This window comes from Tupaia chinensis, unplaced genomic scaffold (genome assembly GCF_000334495.1).
Source record: "Tupaia chinensis unplaced genomic scaffold, TupChi_1.0 Scaffold000010_1, whole genome shotgun sequence".
Lineage (NCBI taxonomy): Eukaryota > Metazoa > Chordata > Mammalia > Scandentia > Tupaiidae > Tupaia > Tupaia belangeri.
Window position 1 is genome coordinate 4,356,259 of NW_006159440.1, and position 18,838 is coordinate 4,375,096.

The window sequence follows — 18,838 nt, forward strand, 5'->3', positions numbered from 1 at the left end:
ATGAGGCTGCCATGGAAACATTATGGGAAGCTATCTTTTGAATATACCTTAATTCTTATGCTCGCTTCAATCATAGTCCTTTCAAATTGACTTTATTGTCATCTACTTTTTTCGAAGCCTGTTTTGTTTGAATTTGTTTAACATCCCTCAGACATTTATAAAGGGAGAACCTTTGCCCTGGATTTGGGAGAACGCTCACGTGAGTTCACATGACCTCTGAGGCACCTGTGGTCTCTCTTCTTATCTTGCATGCTGCCCTCTCTGGGACCTCCCTCACTGTCTCTCCTCCCCCCTTCATCCTGTTCCTTGTATCCATACTCATCGGTCCTCCCCCTCATGGTTTCCCACCTAGAAGTGTTAGATATTCCTTCCTTTCAACTTCCTTGAAGAGCTTAATGCTCACCATTCTGTTGTAATCTTCACATCCATTCTCTGTTAACATGTGATCTGCTGGAACCTGGAGTCCATGACCATCCATCCAGCTATTCCTACTCAATAGTAGGTTCTCACTGAAGTTCATGAGGCAGGGTAAGATGGAGTAGCAAAGCACCAGTCCTGCAGATACTTCATATAAAAATGCATTTCTGTGATTAAACAGTTTGTGAAATTTGATATTTTATGCCCCTTTTATAAATTCACTGTGCAGATATCATTTTAAGTTTGCCAGAGATTGACATGTATCTTAGAATTTCCCAAATGAATTTGACCTGAGAACACCTATCTTTTACTCACCAACACCTATTTTAGTCTATTGATTTCCAGCTAGGCAAAAAATATATTTGGGCACTTAGAAGCTTGTCTGTCACTTTTGAAAACTTTTCAAGAAAGCTATGTGGGCATTCTCTAATGTGAAACATCTGTAAGGAAAAATAAACACATCCTTGAAAATACTAAAAGGGGATTCTTGCTGTATGATAATAATGGTGGCTACGTATTATCATACATTTGTCCAAACCCGTAGAATGTGCAACACCAAGAGTGGACCTAATGTAAACTGCGGACCAGGGTGATGGTGATGTGTCGGTGTAGGTTCATCAGTTATAGCACAGGTGCTCTGGTGGGGGAGGTTGTTAACAGTGGAGGCTGGCCACGTGTGGGGGCAGGGGATGGATGGGCAAACGCTGATCCTTTACCTTCTCTCAGGTAAAAAGCATTTAATAGACACAAGAATATAAGGTTCTTTGTTGAAAATAATGTATATGGTAATATCTTTGATCTAATTATGCATACTTAGAAAAACTATATTGTATGCCATAAAGACATATGACAATTAAATGTAAATTAAAAACTTTTAAGGGACCAGCAGTTGGAGTAATGGCTATGTTGCTGGACTCCCATGTAGTCAACCACAGTTCAAGTCCTAGAGGGCATGTGCGCTCTCCAGACAGACAAAAACAGAGAGACAGAAAGCGAGAAATCACCCCCAGGACGGAATAGCCATGCTACAATCCCTTCTCCTCCATTCTCCTCTCGGGATCTTGGGCACACACGCACACAGCATGAGTTTAAGCCACTGGATCCAGGACTCGAACCGCAGTCGACTCTGTAGGAGTCCAGCGACATAGCCATTACGCTAACTGCTGGTCCCAACCACAGTTCAAGTCCTGACACAGTGGCTTACGCTCACCATGGGTGCATGTGCGTGTGTGCCCAAGATCCCAAGAGGAGAATGGAGGAGAAGGGGTTGCGTTATGGCTATCCCCCCTGGAGGGTGATTTCTCACTTTCTGTCTCTCTGTCTCTCTGTCTCTCTCTGTCTCTCTGGCAAGCGCACACGCCCAATAGGAAAAACATCCCCCCCCCCCAAAAAGAAAAAAAATCTTTTAGATTATGATTAAATTTTTAAAGTCTTTTCTGAAAAAAAGATTAAGGTCAGCTGGTGGTATTTTGGTTAAGGCAACTGTATCCAACATGACCAACTTCTCGGTTCAAGTCCCAGACCTAGTAGCTTGAAAAAAAAAAAAAATCAGACATGTGTGCATGCATGTCTAAAAAATTCCTGTGAGAGTGAAAATCAAGGGATTGCATTATGTTTATCCACTTGGGGGTGTGTGGGGTTGTGTAATTTCTCTCTTTCTCTGTCTCTTTCTGACAAGTACATACACCCTCTAGCAAAAAAAAAAAAGTAAAGAATTAGGACAACGAGCTGATTATGACAACTGACAAAAAATAATAAGAGTCAAGTTGGTTTTTGATGTGTATGCTTACAATACAACACTTTTATATGTGCTTTCGTTAATTCATTTAATCTTTGTAATAAATTTGTTAGCTCAGAACTATTACTATCATCTACATTTTACATATAAATGGTGTACAAAGAGCATGACTGCCTCGTCCCTAGTTCACACAGTAAGGAGTTGCTGAAGTGTCTTCAGACAGGCCGTCTGCTCCCAGAACCTGTGTCTTTCCTAACTACTAGACCACAGTCTTCTACTTTGACAATGGGAGAGTTCTCAAAATACAGCGAGGGTCAGGTTGACATACTGAAGAAATTCTGTGGTTTCCTTTTCTCTATGTGAGTATTGAAGTGTTCTTTTTTATTTCTCCCTAGTCCTAGGTAATTGAGCAACAGTACCTACCAAGGCCACTTTCAGTATTCCAACTCCCAGCCACCCACATGCTTGCCTTTCTGGAAAGACTTGCTAGAGAGGCCTGATGGGAGCTCAGTCTTGCCTTGGCATTGTGAAGAAACAGCACCCAGACCCAAGGCAGGTCTGTGGGTCTAGATGCTTAGAGGATCATAACAAATAGAAGCTGGTTCAAGCATCCTTACGGAGGACAGATTGCTCCGCCTCTTTGTTTCTGGGGTTTCCAAGACCATCCCAGACTGTGATTCACAGAGAGTTCTCAGAGGAGTCAGTATACATTCGTGGCTACAGCTCACTACAGCAGAAAGGTATCATAGACTGTCAGTGATATCACCAAATGAAGTACATTTTTTAAAACTCTTTCAGTGATTGGGCTTCCTCACTCTATAGTGTATCTCAGGTATAGTGTACCCGTTTGTAATGGGCTTCTGCGATCTTTGATTACTGTAAACCCACATAAGGATAAAATTTAAGAAGCAAAGCCAGCAATGAGGAGTGGTGCATGGGGCATAATCTGTCGAAGCCAGTCACAGGTTCTGAGATTCCTCTCCTAGTGGAGTCACACAGGTGGCATTTAATCTAACTGTGACAACCAGTGTGAGGGGGTCACCGGTAAGCTCATTTGAGATGCAATGCCCCCAGGTTAATAGGGAAAAAGGGTAGGGGATGACTGGTCACTTAGGCACTCACACCATCTGCTTAGCATGTATCAAAAATCCAAACTTCCCAGAAGACAGGAAGTGGGTGTTCATGGCTGCATTATTTGTACGAACAGTGTGGATGGACACAGTAAGCCACTTAACCATTTAGAGAAAGTTTTTATCTGTGTGGAGAGCTCACCATTGAGTTCCCAGGTGATAGCCCAGGGCCAACCTGACAAGTAGGCCTTTTTAAGGATAGCAACCTTAACACAGCAGGTTGCTGTATTTACTTTCTTCTGCACCCTTTTCCACCTAGAATTCCGGCTCTGCTTTTAGGAAGGAAACTGTCATTTAAAATCCTATGCGGTTCTGAAAGGACAGTTGACTCCATTAACAAGAGGGGTACTTTCTTGTTGGAAATGCTAGAGCTTTCATTCAATGCTGTGTTGAAAGGAAAGGTTATCCTACAACACTTAGGGTAGTGAAGATTGCTGTAGATTAGAATGTCTCTTTATGTTTAGAACTGAATGGAGAATCGCTACAAGGTTAAATCACATTTCTTTTCTTTAAAACTCCAGCTAGAAAACTAAAAAGAGAATACCAGATCATATTAGGCAACCTGTTACTTAGTTTCTAAGAGTTTAATCATGACTTTTTTGCTAGGGATGTTGTTTCTCCAAGGCTATGTAATGATTTTAAAAAAGAGGTTTGAAAAGTCGAACGGTTGATAAAGCCTGGTAAATAAAATTGAAGGAGTGATCTAACTCAGTATGCTTTAGACAATAAGGAGGGAAGTGGGAAATGGGTATTTTGTGATTACATCTCTGAGGGTAAAAGATTTTCATACCTGTATCGAGGATATAGATCATTTAGATTCCAATTGCCTTTATCTAAGTTTCCTGTTCTTAGCGAACTGGAGAACAAGTTTGGGCTAATTTTAGATCTGTACATTTGATTATCCGGAATATATCACTCCACTCTAGGCCTGCTGTGTCCTTAATCTAGTATGCAGCTTCTAATTACAGAGTTCCAGTCTATTCAGTTTAATAAATGATGATGGAGCCTCGTTATTAAAAATAGAATATATTCAGATTTGTCAAGACTCTTGAAAATAACTCCCCCCCAAATATTTTAAGTGTATGTTTTGCATACATATGAAAAAAAGGCAGCCTCAATGAACAGGAGCAAATACAGTGTGAGGGCCTACAATTTTAAAACCCTGCAAAGTTCTTATGATTGCTTATTTATTAAAAACATTCACATCAATGTTGTAATACAAAGGGATATTAAGTTACAGTTCATGTTTTCACGGTCACCTTTAAAGATGATCTTTAATATTTTCCTATCTCCTGTTTTTTTGTTTTTCTTTTTGTAATTTGCCAGCGTATATATGCACTTACAGGACAAAGAGAGAGTGAGTGGAGCAAGAGAGACAGTTAGTGAGGGAGCACTTCACCATAGGGAGTGTTCACACTGCCGTCTCTTCTCCGTTTCTCCTTCCTGTCGGGATTTTGGGCATGCATGCACGCATGGTGTCCCATGTGTTTTTTAAGCCATTGTGACTGGAACTTGAACCTTGCGGTCAGTCATGTGGGATTCAGCTGCCTTAACTACTAAGCCACCAGCTGCCCCTGTCCCTCTTTTATAGTTTATTTCTTTTATGAACATGAGAGACAGAGAGGAAAAAAGAAAAAGACAAGGCCCCTCAACAGAGTCTCATGCCATGATTCCCCTCTGCCTTCCTAGCCATCCAGTTTTATGGGCATGTGCATGAAATGTGAGTTAACAGGGGACTAGAACCCAGGGTATTCCAGTGGCTCTGCACTTAAGCAGTGCTTCATTGCTGCACCATTTAACGGGCCCTTTACCTCTTTTTTAAAGACACCCTAACGATAGCTGACTAGTTTCCCTTCTGAGAAGTATCCATTTCCTTCCCACTGTCCTTAGCTACTCATTCCTCAAGGAGATGAACCACTTTTGGTCCTACCCCTGCTTCACACTCCGTAATTATCTTAATTTCCTTTTCCTCCATTACAGATACCATTTTTCCCTTAATGAAACCTATTTGTTTGCTTTTTTACTGTTTTTGAGAGAGAGAGATTTTTGCAATAGGGCGCATGCACTCACAGACAGAGAGGCAGAGAGACAGAAAGTGAGAAATCACCCCCCTTAAGAGGGATGGCCGCACTGCAATCCCATCTCCTCCATTCTCCTCTCAGGATTTTGGTCTTGCATGCACAGGTGCCTGGTTAAGTTGCTGGGTCTGGGATTTAAACCTCAGTCGACTACATGGGAGTCCAGCAACATGACCATTATGCCATCTGCTGGTCCCTCTGTTTGCTATTAAGAAGTAAGTAAATCAAGTAAATTAATTCAAAGTAAAAACTTTGAGTTGAATTGTTTTGCCTACAGTTACCATTAGGGTGAAGAAATTCTTCACCCTGACCTACTACTAATAGGAATATCTATTTTTCAGCTTTCTTGAAAGCATTCTGGCAACATATATCGAGGATATTAAAAATGTTCTTATAATTTTTTCCAGTGATTTCTGGAATTCAATGCTAAAAAAAATCAGAAGTAAACATTTATACACAGTGATGTTGATAATGGTGGTATACTTAGTAGGAAAGGAAAAAGTGAGCTCTGTTATAAATAAAGTGGAAAATATAATAAGTTAGGAAAATAGAAAGAAGGGAAAGTGGTTAACTGAGCATTCACTGCTCATTTTCAGATGGCCAGAAAAGCCATGTGGATTTCTAAACCTTTGGCTACCATGAGAACAGCATGGAGTCATGGGGGTTTCGTCTGCCTAACAGCTAAAGGATGTTCAGATATTTAAAAATGGAGAAAACTAACTAAAGCCAAGCCACCAACTGCCCTTGCCCCCCTTGACATGCATTGTAAAGGTATTTTTTTTCTTTTTAATGCTGCCAAAAATACACAGAGTTTAAGCAGAGTTAAGTACAAAGCATGGTAATTTCAGAGTGTGTCAACATACACTCAGTGTCCTTGTCAGCAGTGTGTCCTTGGGCAAGTTGTTCCATCTCTTAAAATGTGATAACTATGCTTGCCTTATAAGGTTATTGTCAAGAGTCAATAACATAATTCATAGAAAGTCATTAATATCTCATGTAATACAAAGTATGCTCAAGTGGTAGTTCTTATGAATATTATCAATTTTAGTGAGGACAACAGTTAATTATCAGTAGATCACAATTGTAACACGAGGTGCTTTTAAAATTATCTGATTTTTCTGAGAATTAAGCTACATTTTGTATATTTTGCTATCTTAGAGTTTATTGAAAAGAATCTTAGATTTGATGAACTATATACAAATTGTATTTAATTATACAAGTCACTGGGAATAAATTTTCCAAACTGGAATGCATGGTACCTAGAAGTAAATTGCATTTCTTCTTTGTTGTCGTCCTTTTAATTTTTTTAGAATTATTTTATTTAACTTTATTCACTTATTTATTTTTTATTTATATCATTTATTTTAATTTTGATCAGAGAGGAACAGAGTGAAAGTGAGGGGAGTGAGAAAGTAAGCTGTCAGGTCCAGGACTCAAACCATGGTTGGACATATGGGAATCCAGCACCCTTAACCACCATACCACCTGCCCCCCGCCCCTTTTTTAATGCCACAGGATGAATTCGCATGAGAGAGAGAGTGAATATACTGGCCCCTCAATGGGGCTGATCACATCGTAATGCTTTTTCTTCTTATTCTCTATTCCATCAGGATCCTGGGCATGCACACATGTGTACTTAGTGTGCTTTTCAAGCCAGTGGGGCTGGGACACAAACCCTGTTCAGTCATGTGGGAGCTGGTTTCTCTGAGCAGTGTCTGTACTGCAGGGCCAGCCCTGCACTTCTGAATGAACTCAGCCTTTAAAGTTATAGATGTCTCAGCACTCCTTAAAATCTTGGTAGGATAATTACCTAAGTATTTTCTGTTGTAGTTAGATGGAGGGACACTAAGTGACTTGTACTAAAATGAATAAACTAGTAGCAAATTTAGCAATTTTTTTCCTCCCTCACCAGACTTCTTGCCTCTCGTTGCATTAGGTCAAGTCTTTTTTTGGATATAGTCCATGAAATATTAATTGGTATGTTACTACAGACTTTTTCAAAGAATCTGTTTCATTTCACATCAAATAGTTTTAGAGGAGTCAGCATAGCATAATCTAATAGGGTTTTTTGCATGTAACATATAAAAACTCATTAACCTATACTAGTTAAAATATTGACAAACAGTGAAATTAAGTCATCAAGAATGATAATCTAATGACTTTTACATTGGTCTTTTGAAATTAGATTGAATATTGACACTCTTTGCCTTGTAATAATTTCTTCTAGTTGTCAGTAAATAATAAGTAAGTTTGTAAACAGTCAGATGAAGTTCTTTGGAGAATATTAAGCAACTTTGAGGCTGGTCACTTTTGAGCGATGAGGTCTGCCAATGACAGCTTATGTTTCTAGAAAATCTTCCAGGCTCTGAGAAGAGCATTCACTATGTGTTCCTCACTTTGTGTTATCTCAGTTAATCTCAATAACAATTCTAGTTTGCACATTAGTCCCATTACAGATGGATCTAGAGATTCAGGGGGATTTGTAAAAGGTCTGATCTTTTTCCTCATATTAAACGCCTCGTACGTATATAGGATTTAGTTGGATAATCACAATAACTATTTGAGGACCTATGGTAGGAGTTGGTTGGTCAACTACAACCCACAGGCCAAATCTATCCCACTGTCTGCTCTTATACTTGTGGTGCTAGGGTCTGTATGTCTGCCCAAAATTTATGTGTTGAGATTTGGTTGTGATGGGACTAAGAAGGTGAAGATATAATCATGCTAAGGTATTGGAAGGTAGGCCTTTCGGAAGAGGTTAGGATTAAAGTCGTTACATTAGCATCTCCATGGTTGACTCCTGGTGAGTTTACAAGCAAAGGGAGTATGACCGAGACCGAAATGCGCACAGAGACATGTGCCTATTCTGTCAAGATGAATACTGCAGGGCCTTGGGACCCCACAATAGAAAAACCCACCAGATGTCCCTCTGGACCATGGGCCTCTAAACTACAAGATGAATATTCTTTTAAATTACGCAAACTCAGATATTTTCTGTTACTGTTAGCAGAGATGGACTAAAACAGTTGGTAAGCTAAGAATGGCTTTTATGTTTATAAATGTTTGCAAAAGAAAGCATAAAGGTAACATTTTAGAACACTCAGAAATTATATGAAATTCAGATTTCAGTTTGATTAGAACAGAGGCATTTCTGTTCATTCACTTAGCCTCTATGGGCACTTTTCATGCTTCTCACTCAGACTGCAAAGTGAGTAGTTGGGCCAGGGGTCCTATGGCCTATGCAGGTCCCCACAGAGTTAAATTCTAGCCCTATAGAACAGAAGAAGGTTGCCAGTCCTTGGCCTGAAGGGATAATTTATCTCATGTACCATGCTTTTTTAAGTGACTTTATTCAGTGTTGAATTATGACTCTTCTGTCTGGCAGAGAATCACCTGAAGCACACAGAGTAACTACTTGAGACACAGAGAGGGAGAGGCCATGCCAGGGATATGTCCGCCAAGCCTCGCTAGTCCTCCATATTAGCATAAAAGAGTAAGGAAAGTTGTTTTTTAGAAAATCAGAAAAATAAGTTTTTTTCCTAGCATGTTGGTTTGAGTATTGATTAGAGGAGGTCTAGCTAAATGACATCAGAAGCTGGGCAGAACACCTTGGAATTTGGAAAACACATTTATCAGATTGCACACCCCTCTAATGGCCTCCTGTTGTTCACAAATACGAAGGCCATCTTTTCTGAGTATGCATTCACTCATCCACTCAGAGATCATAGATCCATGGTGTTATAGGAGCATGGTGGTTCTGCTGTTCCCTAACATTGCATGACTCCTACTTTCTACACACTGGGTTGGGTTCTTGACCCGCGGATCCCACAGAGAACAAAGGCATACTGTGTAACTTCATGGAGTTCACTGCTTGAAGCTAATATTTCAATGAATATCTTAAAGGTCATAAGATAGATTAAATATATTTATATAATAAAATTACTTGGTTCTAATGAATTAATACTTTTTTTAGAGAGAGAGATTTTTGCTATAGGGTGAAATTTTGCTGTAGGGTGAGAAATCACCCCCCCCCAAGGGGATGGCCATGCTACAATCCCTTCTCCATTCTTCTCTCAGGAGCTTAGGCATACACACACACACACACACACACACACACACACACACACACACAGTGTGATTTTGAAATCACCAGGTCTAGGGCTTGAACCATTGTTGGCCATGTGGGAGTCTAGCAACATAACCATTAGGCCATCTGCTGGTCCCTATTTTAATACTCTTAAGGTAGATTTTAATACTCATGATAGACATAAACCTAAACAGTTTATAAATTAACAAACTGGCTAAATTAATAAAATTATTTGTCTAATCTAAGTATTTACCATACGCCTACTTTTTAGACCTTTTTTCTTTTTTAAAAAAAGTTATACTACGACCCTGAACATGCACCTATAAACTGAGTTGATGATTTTGCTTCGATTAGGATCACATATTACAACATATATTTCTATATTCGTTAAATTGGCAATCAAGGAAATTTAGCTAAACCATCAGTCCAGAGCATGTACTGAAAGCTGTTCATTGCTAAATTTTTTCCAAGTCCCTGATTTCATTCAGTTTGTTTCTTTGTCATTTGTCTTTCTCTTAAGAAATTAAAACTCATTCAAAATATTCTGCATTATTTACGTAGTACTTTACACTACTGCCTTTAAACTTCAGTGCACGTTTATATTTCACTTTCCCTTATTGGCTGTTAGCTTGGTTAACATTGATGCATTTTAAATTTTACTTAATGACATATGAAACATTGTTATTTGTTACCATTATTAGGATCCATATTAATTATGCTCTACAAGAAAAAGCTTATTTAATGTCCTCACGGGAACAATAGCAGCATGGTATGTAATTAATAATATAAGTGCTGCTTTTCTGTGTTTTGACTGATTTTCTGGTTTATCTGAGTTTCTATTTTAGAGAAGCATATCATTATTCCTGTGAGAAGAGAAGTGATTTTAATTCACTGCCATTTGTCAATCTCTCAAACTTCCATTGAGTGCTTGGTATATGCCGATACTGTCCTAGAGATGGAGCATGCAGAAATCCGCCTTCTTATATCCTGGGAGACGGCGTCTTCTCTTCCTGCCTGAAATCCTGTTTTCCTGAAGTAATAGCCGAGGTCGTGACAGACAGGAATGTATCTTATTTGTAACTTTCTGCATCTTTAATGTTTGTTTTTAAGTTCTGTGTTCCAAACTGATGACACCCATTATTTTAGTATAGACTCATGATATTTCCTCAATCACTACAAACTAGTCTTTGTTTTTGTTTTTTAATGAAAGCAAGGGAGAGCAAGCTGGCATAGGAAGAGAAGGGTAGAAGAGGGAAAGGTATTCTATTTTTTCCCAGCAGAGTCTTGCTCCTGTGATCTTCTGCCCCAGCCTCCCAGTTAGTTAGGACCGCAGATATGAGCCACTGTGCCTGGCCTGTTCAGTTCAATTCTGGATCAGAACCTGGACCTCTTCTGTAGTCCCTGCCTCGTAGTCCAACCTCAGGGGTCCTACTCCTCATACCCTCATGGCTGAACCTAATTTCTTCTTATTAAACTGGTTACTGAATTTATTATTATGTATTTTTAATTCAACTTATTATTTTTATTAATACACCTTTCCTATTATCTGACTCCCATCACTACAATGTTTTATTCTTCAGTTACTCCTGTGCTAAGGAGAAGCTTATGCCATTCATAAATAATTTTCTTGGTAGGCATCTCCTATTGAGGTGTATTTTAGTTAACGTGGTAACTTTTACTACTCTGTTATACCAACAGACTTTTTTAAAATTTCATGTTTGAAAAAAATACTCTGGCCCAGTCACAGTGACTCATGCTGCTAGGATGCTTTCTCTGCAAACTGAGACCACATGGAAGACCCAGGTTTGATTCCTGGTTCATCTTAAAGGTTGGGCATGGTGGTGCATACCTGTAATCCCAGCAGTTCAGGGAGGCCAAGGTGGGCATTGTGACACAACAAGACCCTGTCTTAAAATTACAGATGATAACTTACTTTCTTTTTGGTACTAAATAACCAAGTGTACTGGGGTATGTCATTTTCATGCGTAATATATTTTAAAAAACCTTTTGGCAGGTGTCTGATTTTTAGATTGGGTCACATGAAAGGAAATCTCTCTCCTTTGGGTTGTGGGGTTATTCTTACACCCTGTCTCTTCCATTCTATGTGTTTGTATGTGTATAATACCTGTGCAAACTTAGTTCCTATTTCATTTAATTTACAGTAGTTTTTGTCTAATCTGCAATTGTGTTCTAGAACCTTTTGAGTAATGTCAGGGAGCAAACCATTACTAAGGCATTAATGCACCGTGTTTTATGGTAGAATTAAATGTGTAATTATAAACCCCTATCTGTACTCAAATGACTGAAAGACACAGAACCCATTTATAATGTCAATACTTGAGTAGCATAAACTCATTACCTAATTTATTACCCCATTATTCATCTGACATTGAATGTTTTGCTCACACCAAGCCAATATAGCCTGTCTGCGTGACCATTACCTTGCATTCTATACCTCTGTTCTAGGTTCAGTGTTTATCGCCAACTTGTCTCCCAAAGTATATATTCTTTAAACACTTAGATAGTGACCTGTGCATGACAGATAAAACCCAAATATTAACCCCCCAGAAGTAATTTTCATATCTAGCTTCTAATAAAACATTGAAATGTAAGAAGTCATTTGCTAGATTATCTTATGCCTAAGCCATGCATGCCCTATAAAGAAGTATTTTCTCTATCTGTCAGAAAGCTGGGAAAGGAGTCTCAATATTGAAAACAATAGACTTCAACAACATAAAATAAAACAAAAGGTGATTTATTGTTTTGTATTGTTTAAAAGAATAGATTCAGCATCCGATGAAGCTAGACTAAGCCACCAAAAGAGTTTCCATGTACACAGTCTCTCATTTCTCACGCTTTCATTCCCAGTGTGAAGTTCATTCATCTCCAGGGCCCATATCATGGGTCTCTGGCAGCCCTAGGCTGTCCTTCCAGGCTGTGGAGTGGCTGCCATCCATTCTGACTCATCTCTGCTGGACAGTGGGAGCCCCTTTGTCGGTTCTTGACCACATGGCATCAGTTCTTGTACCCACTGTGTTGGAACTTGTGGCTCATGCTAATCTCTTAGCCACTCATGGTAGATAAGAGCATGGATATGCTGGTTCTTATACCAGAGTATGGCTGCTCCAAACTGGGTATCAAATTCTGTGTATGAGAGAGAGAGTGCAGAAGTGAATACCCAAGAAAAAGTCAGGTGCTAGTGAAACAGTTCTTGTTTACTATGATTGTTCTGATGAAGTGCTCATCTTAACAACTTGAAGAAAATGGATGTAATAAAAAGGTCCATATCTTCCTATCACCTATTTCAAGTTTCCATTTTAGCTGGAGCTATTTATTTTCATTGTTTTTTTTTTTTTTTTTTTTTTTTTTTTTTTTTTTTTTTTTTTTTTAGCATTGATGCAAGAATAGCTTGAAGTTGGGTGTATTATTGGAGTCGGGGAGGAGTACTGATCAATTGCTAAATTGCTATAGGCTTGCTTTATCATAGAACAGAATGGAAAATACCAATCAAAGAATATAATGTGTAGTCAAATGGGGCCTGTTTTATTACTACTATTATTTTAGTTTTTGCCTTATGATGTTTGTACTTGCCAGAGAGAGAGAAAGAGGGAAAATGAAAAATCATTCTCACAGAGGGGTTGGCCACACAGCAATCCCTTGCCCATGATCCTATCAGGATTGCAGGCACACAAACACATATGACTAGCATGATTTTCAAGCCTCTGGCTCTGGGACTTGAACCATGTGGGATGCAGGTACCTAAACCTCCCTATTCCCTTCTGGCCCAACATTTGATTTTAGACTCAAAATACTTTATTTCATTGGTTAGCATTAGTCTATTAAAAGAATGTCATTTAACTTATTTAATATCATATTTAACTTTTCTTTGAATTGGAAACTTTTCTGTTTGATTCAGCTTACCAATAAATTCAGATACCGGTCCTACTGAAAATTATAAACTATTTATTGTTGTAGCCTTACATAAAAATTTAAGAATGTTAGTACCAATTACATAAGTTTAGGAAAGAATCAATGCTCCTTTTATCTTCTTTAACAGCATTTCCCCACCCAGGTACAGTATAGGGAGCATATACTGCTGTTCAAAGATGAGGCAAGGAACTTCAGCATTATTGCAAATGTTCATCCATTTATTCATTCAGCAAATATTTACTGAGCACATACTGTGTGCTTTTTAAGGTGCTCATGATAAAACAGCTAACAAAACTGAGGATTACCCCTGATTCTGTAGAACATGTGTCCTGGTGTGGAGGAATGGTAGAATGTGTTGGAAGGTAGGATGTCTTGTGGAGGAAACCAAAATATTAGAGAAGAGTAAGGGCAGTTTGGAAAGCCAAGATCATCCTGTCAGCGTCAGATAAAAGTGAGTTTAACAAAGATGAAGAGAGGAAGTTGAGAAAACCTAATTTATTTATTTATTTGTTTATTTATTTATTGAGAGATTTTTTTGGTATAGAGCACATGCACTTGCTGGAGAGACACAGAGAAACAGAAAGAATGAAATCACCCCCCAAGGGAGATGGCCATGCCACAGTCTCTTTTCCAGTCTCCTCTTGGCATTTTGGGCATACATGCCCAGCATGAGTTTGAAGCTACTGGATCCTGGATTCAAAACCTGGTCAACTATGTGAGAGTCCAGCAATACAACCATTACGTTATCTGCTGGTCCCTAAATTTATAACTTTACTTATTTAGTAAGAGAAAGAGGACACTCTCAGCTGGGTCCTGATGGCATTATCCCTCAGAAGTGTCAGCCAGCCGGAGTCACGGACACACATGCATGTCCCTGTGTGCCTGGAGTAGTCAGGTCACAGACCCTCTTCCTTTCCCATGGAGAGCTAGTTGTGCTCCTGCCAAACCACTGGTCTAGAAGTTCTGATTAACTTTCATACACATGTCTTATTTAAGTCCAAAAACAACTTTTTGGTATGAATGCTACTCTCTGCATATTTTACATGAGGATTATAAGAGTCCGGGCTAGTATCAATTGAGGCAGGCATAGAAGTTACCTGTTTGGGGTTTTGTAGACAATAAAATTTTAGACAACTATTAAGAGAGAATTCTTTCATGTGTATTGTTGGATAAATATCTAAGAGCTGAGTCCTCAGTTTAGTTTATGTTGATATATGGTATGTTTTAGAGTGTTACTGTCAGTGCAAGGGTTCTAGAATTTCTAGGAGGGAGGACAATAGTTTAGAGAAGAATAAGTTGGGTTTTTTTGTTTTGTTTTGTTTTATTTTGTTTTGTTTGAGAGATTTTTGGTATAATAGCGTGTGCGCTTGCGAGAGAAACAGAGAGACCAAAAGCCAGAAATCACCCCCGAGCAGGGGTGGCCACACTGCAATCCCTTCTCATCAATTCTCCTCTTGGGATTTTGAGCACATGCACACACACACACCCAGCGTAAGTTTTAAGCCATTGAGTCTGGGACTCAAACCACTGTTGACTTCGTGAAAGTTCAACAACATAACCACTACACCATCTGCTGGTCCTAGATTAGCATGTACACAGCAACATGTGCTTACTGTACATTATTTTTAATATTTTTCTGGGAGGGGGTTTTGCTATAGGATGCATGTACTTACCAGAGAGAGAATCAGAGAGAGAGAGAGAAATCACCCCCCAAAGGGAAATAGCCATAACACAGTCCCTTCTTCTCCAATCTCCCCTTGGGATTTGGGCAGTCATGCGCATGGATTTTCAAACCACCGGGTCCAGTACTTGAACTGTGCAGCTGGCCATGTGAATTACAGCACCTTAACCTCAATACCACCAGCTGACCCTGTACGGAACATTTTTTATTGTGCCTTGGTGTTAAGTGTGGTGGTGGTGGTATTTGGGAAGAAGTAAGGGTGGAGAAGCCACAGCCACCTCTGGTGCTATTTTTTGACCAATAATTGTATTTGGTCAGCAATGAATGCATTCTTACTATGCTCCTCATTTCCAATTATTTTAGCCTTTGTTTTAATTTACATATTATGTCTGTGTGTGTGTGTGTGTGTGTGTGTGTGTGTGTGTATAAAATTTTATGTGAATGATCTTCTAGCATAGAAACTTCATTAAATATTTATAAATATTGTTGACATTTTTCTAAGCTGTTATTCCTCTTGAGTCCCAGTGCATCTCAAACTCTAACTTTCATAGCATGATTTGTTTTTCTATATTTTTGGTACTTGTTAGAAAACAATATAAGAAAATAGAGTTGTATATACTTCCATACACAATTTTTTCTCTTGTAGTAGTTTTCAGAATAACTGCTTTGTTGATGAAACCTGATCCGATGCTATGTGAATTTATAAATGCTGGAAAATAGTCATATTTGTAAGTACTTTGTCATTTTGACTTAAATCATCTTAAGGAATTATTTTCTTACTGCAGAAAATCGTACTCTAATATTTGAAACCATTTATAATAGTTAATATTTTATGGAGTTTCCTTATTTTTTCTTTAAGTTTACCTTCCTTTCCTCACTTACTAAGAGAGACAGAAAGGAAGAGAGAGAGAAACATGCTCCCCCAACAGGGTCTCAACACCACTGTCTACTGCCAGTCTCAGCCATCCCCATGTCATGAACATGCATGCTCTTGGACTGTTCTGGGAAGTCTCCAGATGTGAACCTGGAACCTTCCATGTGGATCAAAGAACACCTTTCACCGCTGTGCCACCATCTAACCCCTGTGGCCATTTCTTAGTAAATTGTCTTTTTCAGAATCGTATTTCTCAGATTGTGTTCATTTTGGTTTTGGTTGGGAATTGCCAGGTTGCTGCTTAGATAGCTAGCCCTCGAGATAGCTGATGTTCTGGAAAACATCTCTGTTCTCACCTGTCCAAGTCAATGTTGCACTGACCCGTGGATGTAGCTGGGAGCCCATGCTCCACACAACCATGCATGTCTTTTGAAGCCGAAGGGGTAGTTTATATGTTACTTGATATAAATATGAGTCCTAAATGATGTATTAAGATCAGTGAAATAGACTTAAGAAAACAAAACAGTATTTTATTAAAAAAAAAAAAAGATGATTATTTTCTGTGTACTCCCAAAAGGGTAGGACTAAGACCAGTTATAAGACAATAAAGGGATATATACTAAACTTGATATAAGACTTTTTATAAAATTTTGATAGAATTATTCAGTGATAGAATGGGCTAGTTATAAATTTCCTGTCATTACAGATTTGTACCAGCTTAGTGGGACGGATGAAAAGAGACTCAATTTGGTCGTCTATCTACCAAATGATGAATGAATATACACTACGTGTCCATCATTGTTCTAGGCACGGGGGATTCAATAATGAATCAGCATGGCCAGCAGTCCTTAGTAGTAGCAGTATGACATTTTTTAAATGTACAGAATTGCTACTACTAATAAACAAATCCTTATGGCTTTTGGCTGGAACCACCATCTTCTAGTAAGTAACCAAAATGACGAACACAAAGGGGAAGAGGAGAGGCACCAGATATATGTTCTCTAGGCCTTTTAGTAAACATGGAGTGGTTCCTCTGGCCACATATATGCGAATCTACAGGAAAGGTGATACTGTACACATCAAGGGAATGGGTACGCTTCAAAAAGGAATGCCCCACAGATGTTACCAGGGCAAAACTGAAAGAGTCTACAGTGTTGTTCATCATGCTGTTGGCGTTGTTGTAAACAAACATGTTGAGGGCAAGATTCTTGCCTGGAGAATTAATGTGCATATTGAGCATATTAAGCATCCTAAGAGCAGAAATAGCATCTTAAAATGTGTGAAGGAAAATGACCAGAAAAAGGAGGAAGCCAAAGAGAAAGGTACCTGGGTTCCACTAAAGTGCCAGCCTGCTCCACTCAGAGAAGCACACTTTGTTAGAACCAATGGAAAGGAGCCTGAGCTACTGGAACCTATTCCCTATGAACTCATGGCATGATGGGTGTTAAAAATAAAATTATCTATGGTCTATTAAAAAAAAAAAGCTCTTATGTAATCACCCACCAATTTAAGTGTTGCTTATATAGTTCAGAATTCCTGTGGCCCTTTCTTATCACTAATATGTTAGCAAAAGCATCACTAAATCATACATAGAGGTAATTAGCTTTAGTGTTTTGTTTTGTTTTGTTTTGTTTTGTTCTTGCCATAGGCAGTAGCCAAAGAGAAGGAAAGTGAGAAATCACCCCACCTAGAAGAGGAAGGTTGTCCACACCACAGTCCTTGCCCTCTCATTTTTCTTTCTGGATTTTGGGCATTCATGCACATGTGCCTGATATGATTTTCAAGCCACCAGGTATGGGACTTGAATTGTGGTCTACCATGGGCAAGTCTAGCACTTTAATCATCATGCCATCTGCTGGCCATAATTAGCATGTTTTTACACACTGTGTGCATGTAGTTTACTACTGTATGATTCTGTAACTCATGAACATGTGTTACCTCTATGCTTCTGTGTGTTTTTCTTTTTTATTAATTTTCACTGTCACAGAATGCTCCAACGTTTGAGTATGCCATAGTTTTTTGTTAATCTGAGATGTATGAAATGTTTATCAAGGTAATTTTAATTCCCCTGATTACTGTTAAGTATCAACAACTATTCAGGGTTATTGGCATTTTAATGCTTTCTCTCATATAACTAGACTATTAAAACAGTTTATCTATTTTTTATTCAATTATTTATTCTTCATATTCTTATAAGTTCTTTATGTATTCCAGATAGTAACTTATTTTGTTATGTTTGTGGAATATACCTCCTTCCATTTTTCATCTTTCATCATTTATTTATGAAATTTATTGGTAAACAAAATTCTTAACTAAAAGTAGTCAAATTTATCATTTTTTTCTTTTAAGATTTATACTTTATTTTGCATCATGTTTTAAAAATTATCTATTCCAAGGTCTGATCATTTTCTGTTCTGTTTTCTTATAAATGTTTTTAGATTTTGCTAGAAAGTTTTCAAATATTCATATGTGTGAATTTTGCTCTTCTCAGTTCTTCTAAGAAATTTATTTGACAACTGTATGTTGGGGACTTACCGTGCACCTGTCACTGCTGTAGTTCCTGGAGGTCGCTGGGAACTACCCAAGCAGGGATCTCTGTCTCGTGGTACTCACACTTCATCTTGCCACTGTCCTGCTGTATTTGTTACCTCAACTTCACAAATCTGAATATCTTCAAGGGTCGATTCAGCCACTTGTTCTGCAGCAAAGAAGAAAATCCTTTGTTTTTCTTAGTCCTTTATTCTTTCATATACATTTTATAATCATCTTTTCAATATTTAAAAAAAATAAACTTTTGACTAGGTAGATGATTTTTATTATCTTCTCAAACTTCAGTCTTTGGTACTCCAGACATGAATATGGGAAAAATTATATTTTAGCATAATTAATAGCTAATCGTCTTT

At 38.4% G+C, this 18,838-nt stretch overlaps 2 protein-coding genes across 3 annotated transcripts in view; both read left to right on the forward strand.

The window, feature by feature from the left end:
* The window catches only part of TPK1 (thiamin pyrophosphokinase 1), a 427,050-nt gene that overhangs the window by 209,099 nt on the left and 199,113 nt on the right, over positions 1–18,838 (forward strand). The gene's annotated exons all lie outside the window — the stretch shown is intronic.
* LOC106733667 (60S ribosomal protein L21-like) lies at positions 16,891–17,373 on the forward strand. The gene has a single exon (XM_014583552.1). The coding sequence runs from the start codon at positions 16,891–16,893 to the stop codon at positions 17,371–17,373; it is 483 nt and encodes a 160-aa protein (XP_014439038.1).

Bases quoted from the DNA above. Each gene is read 5' to 3' on its own strand.
- LOC106733667 (XM_014583552.1), top strand. From the start codon at position 16,891: ATGACGAACACAAAGGGGAAGAGGAGAGGCACCAGATATATGTTCTCT.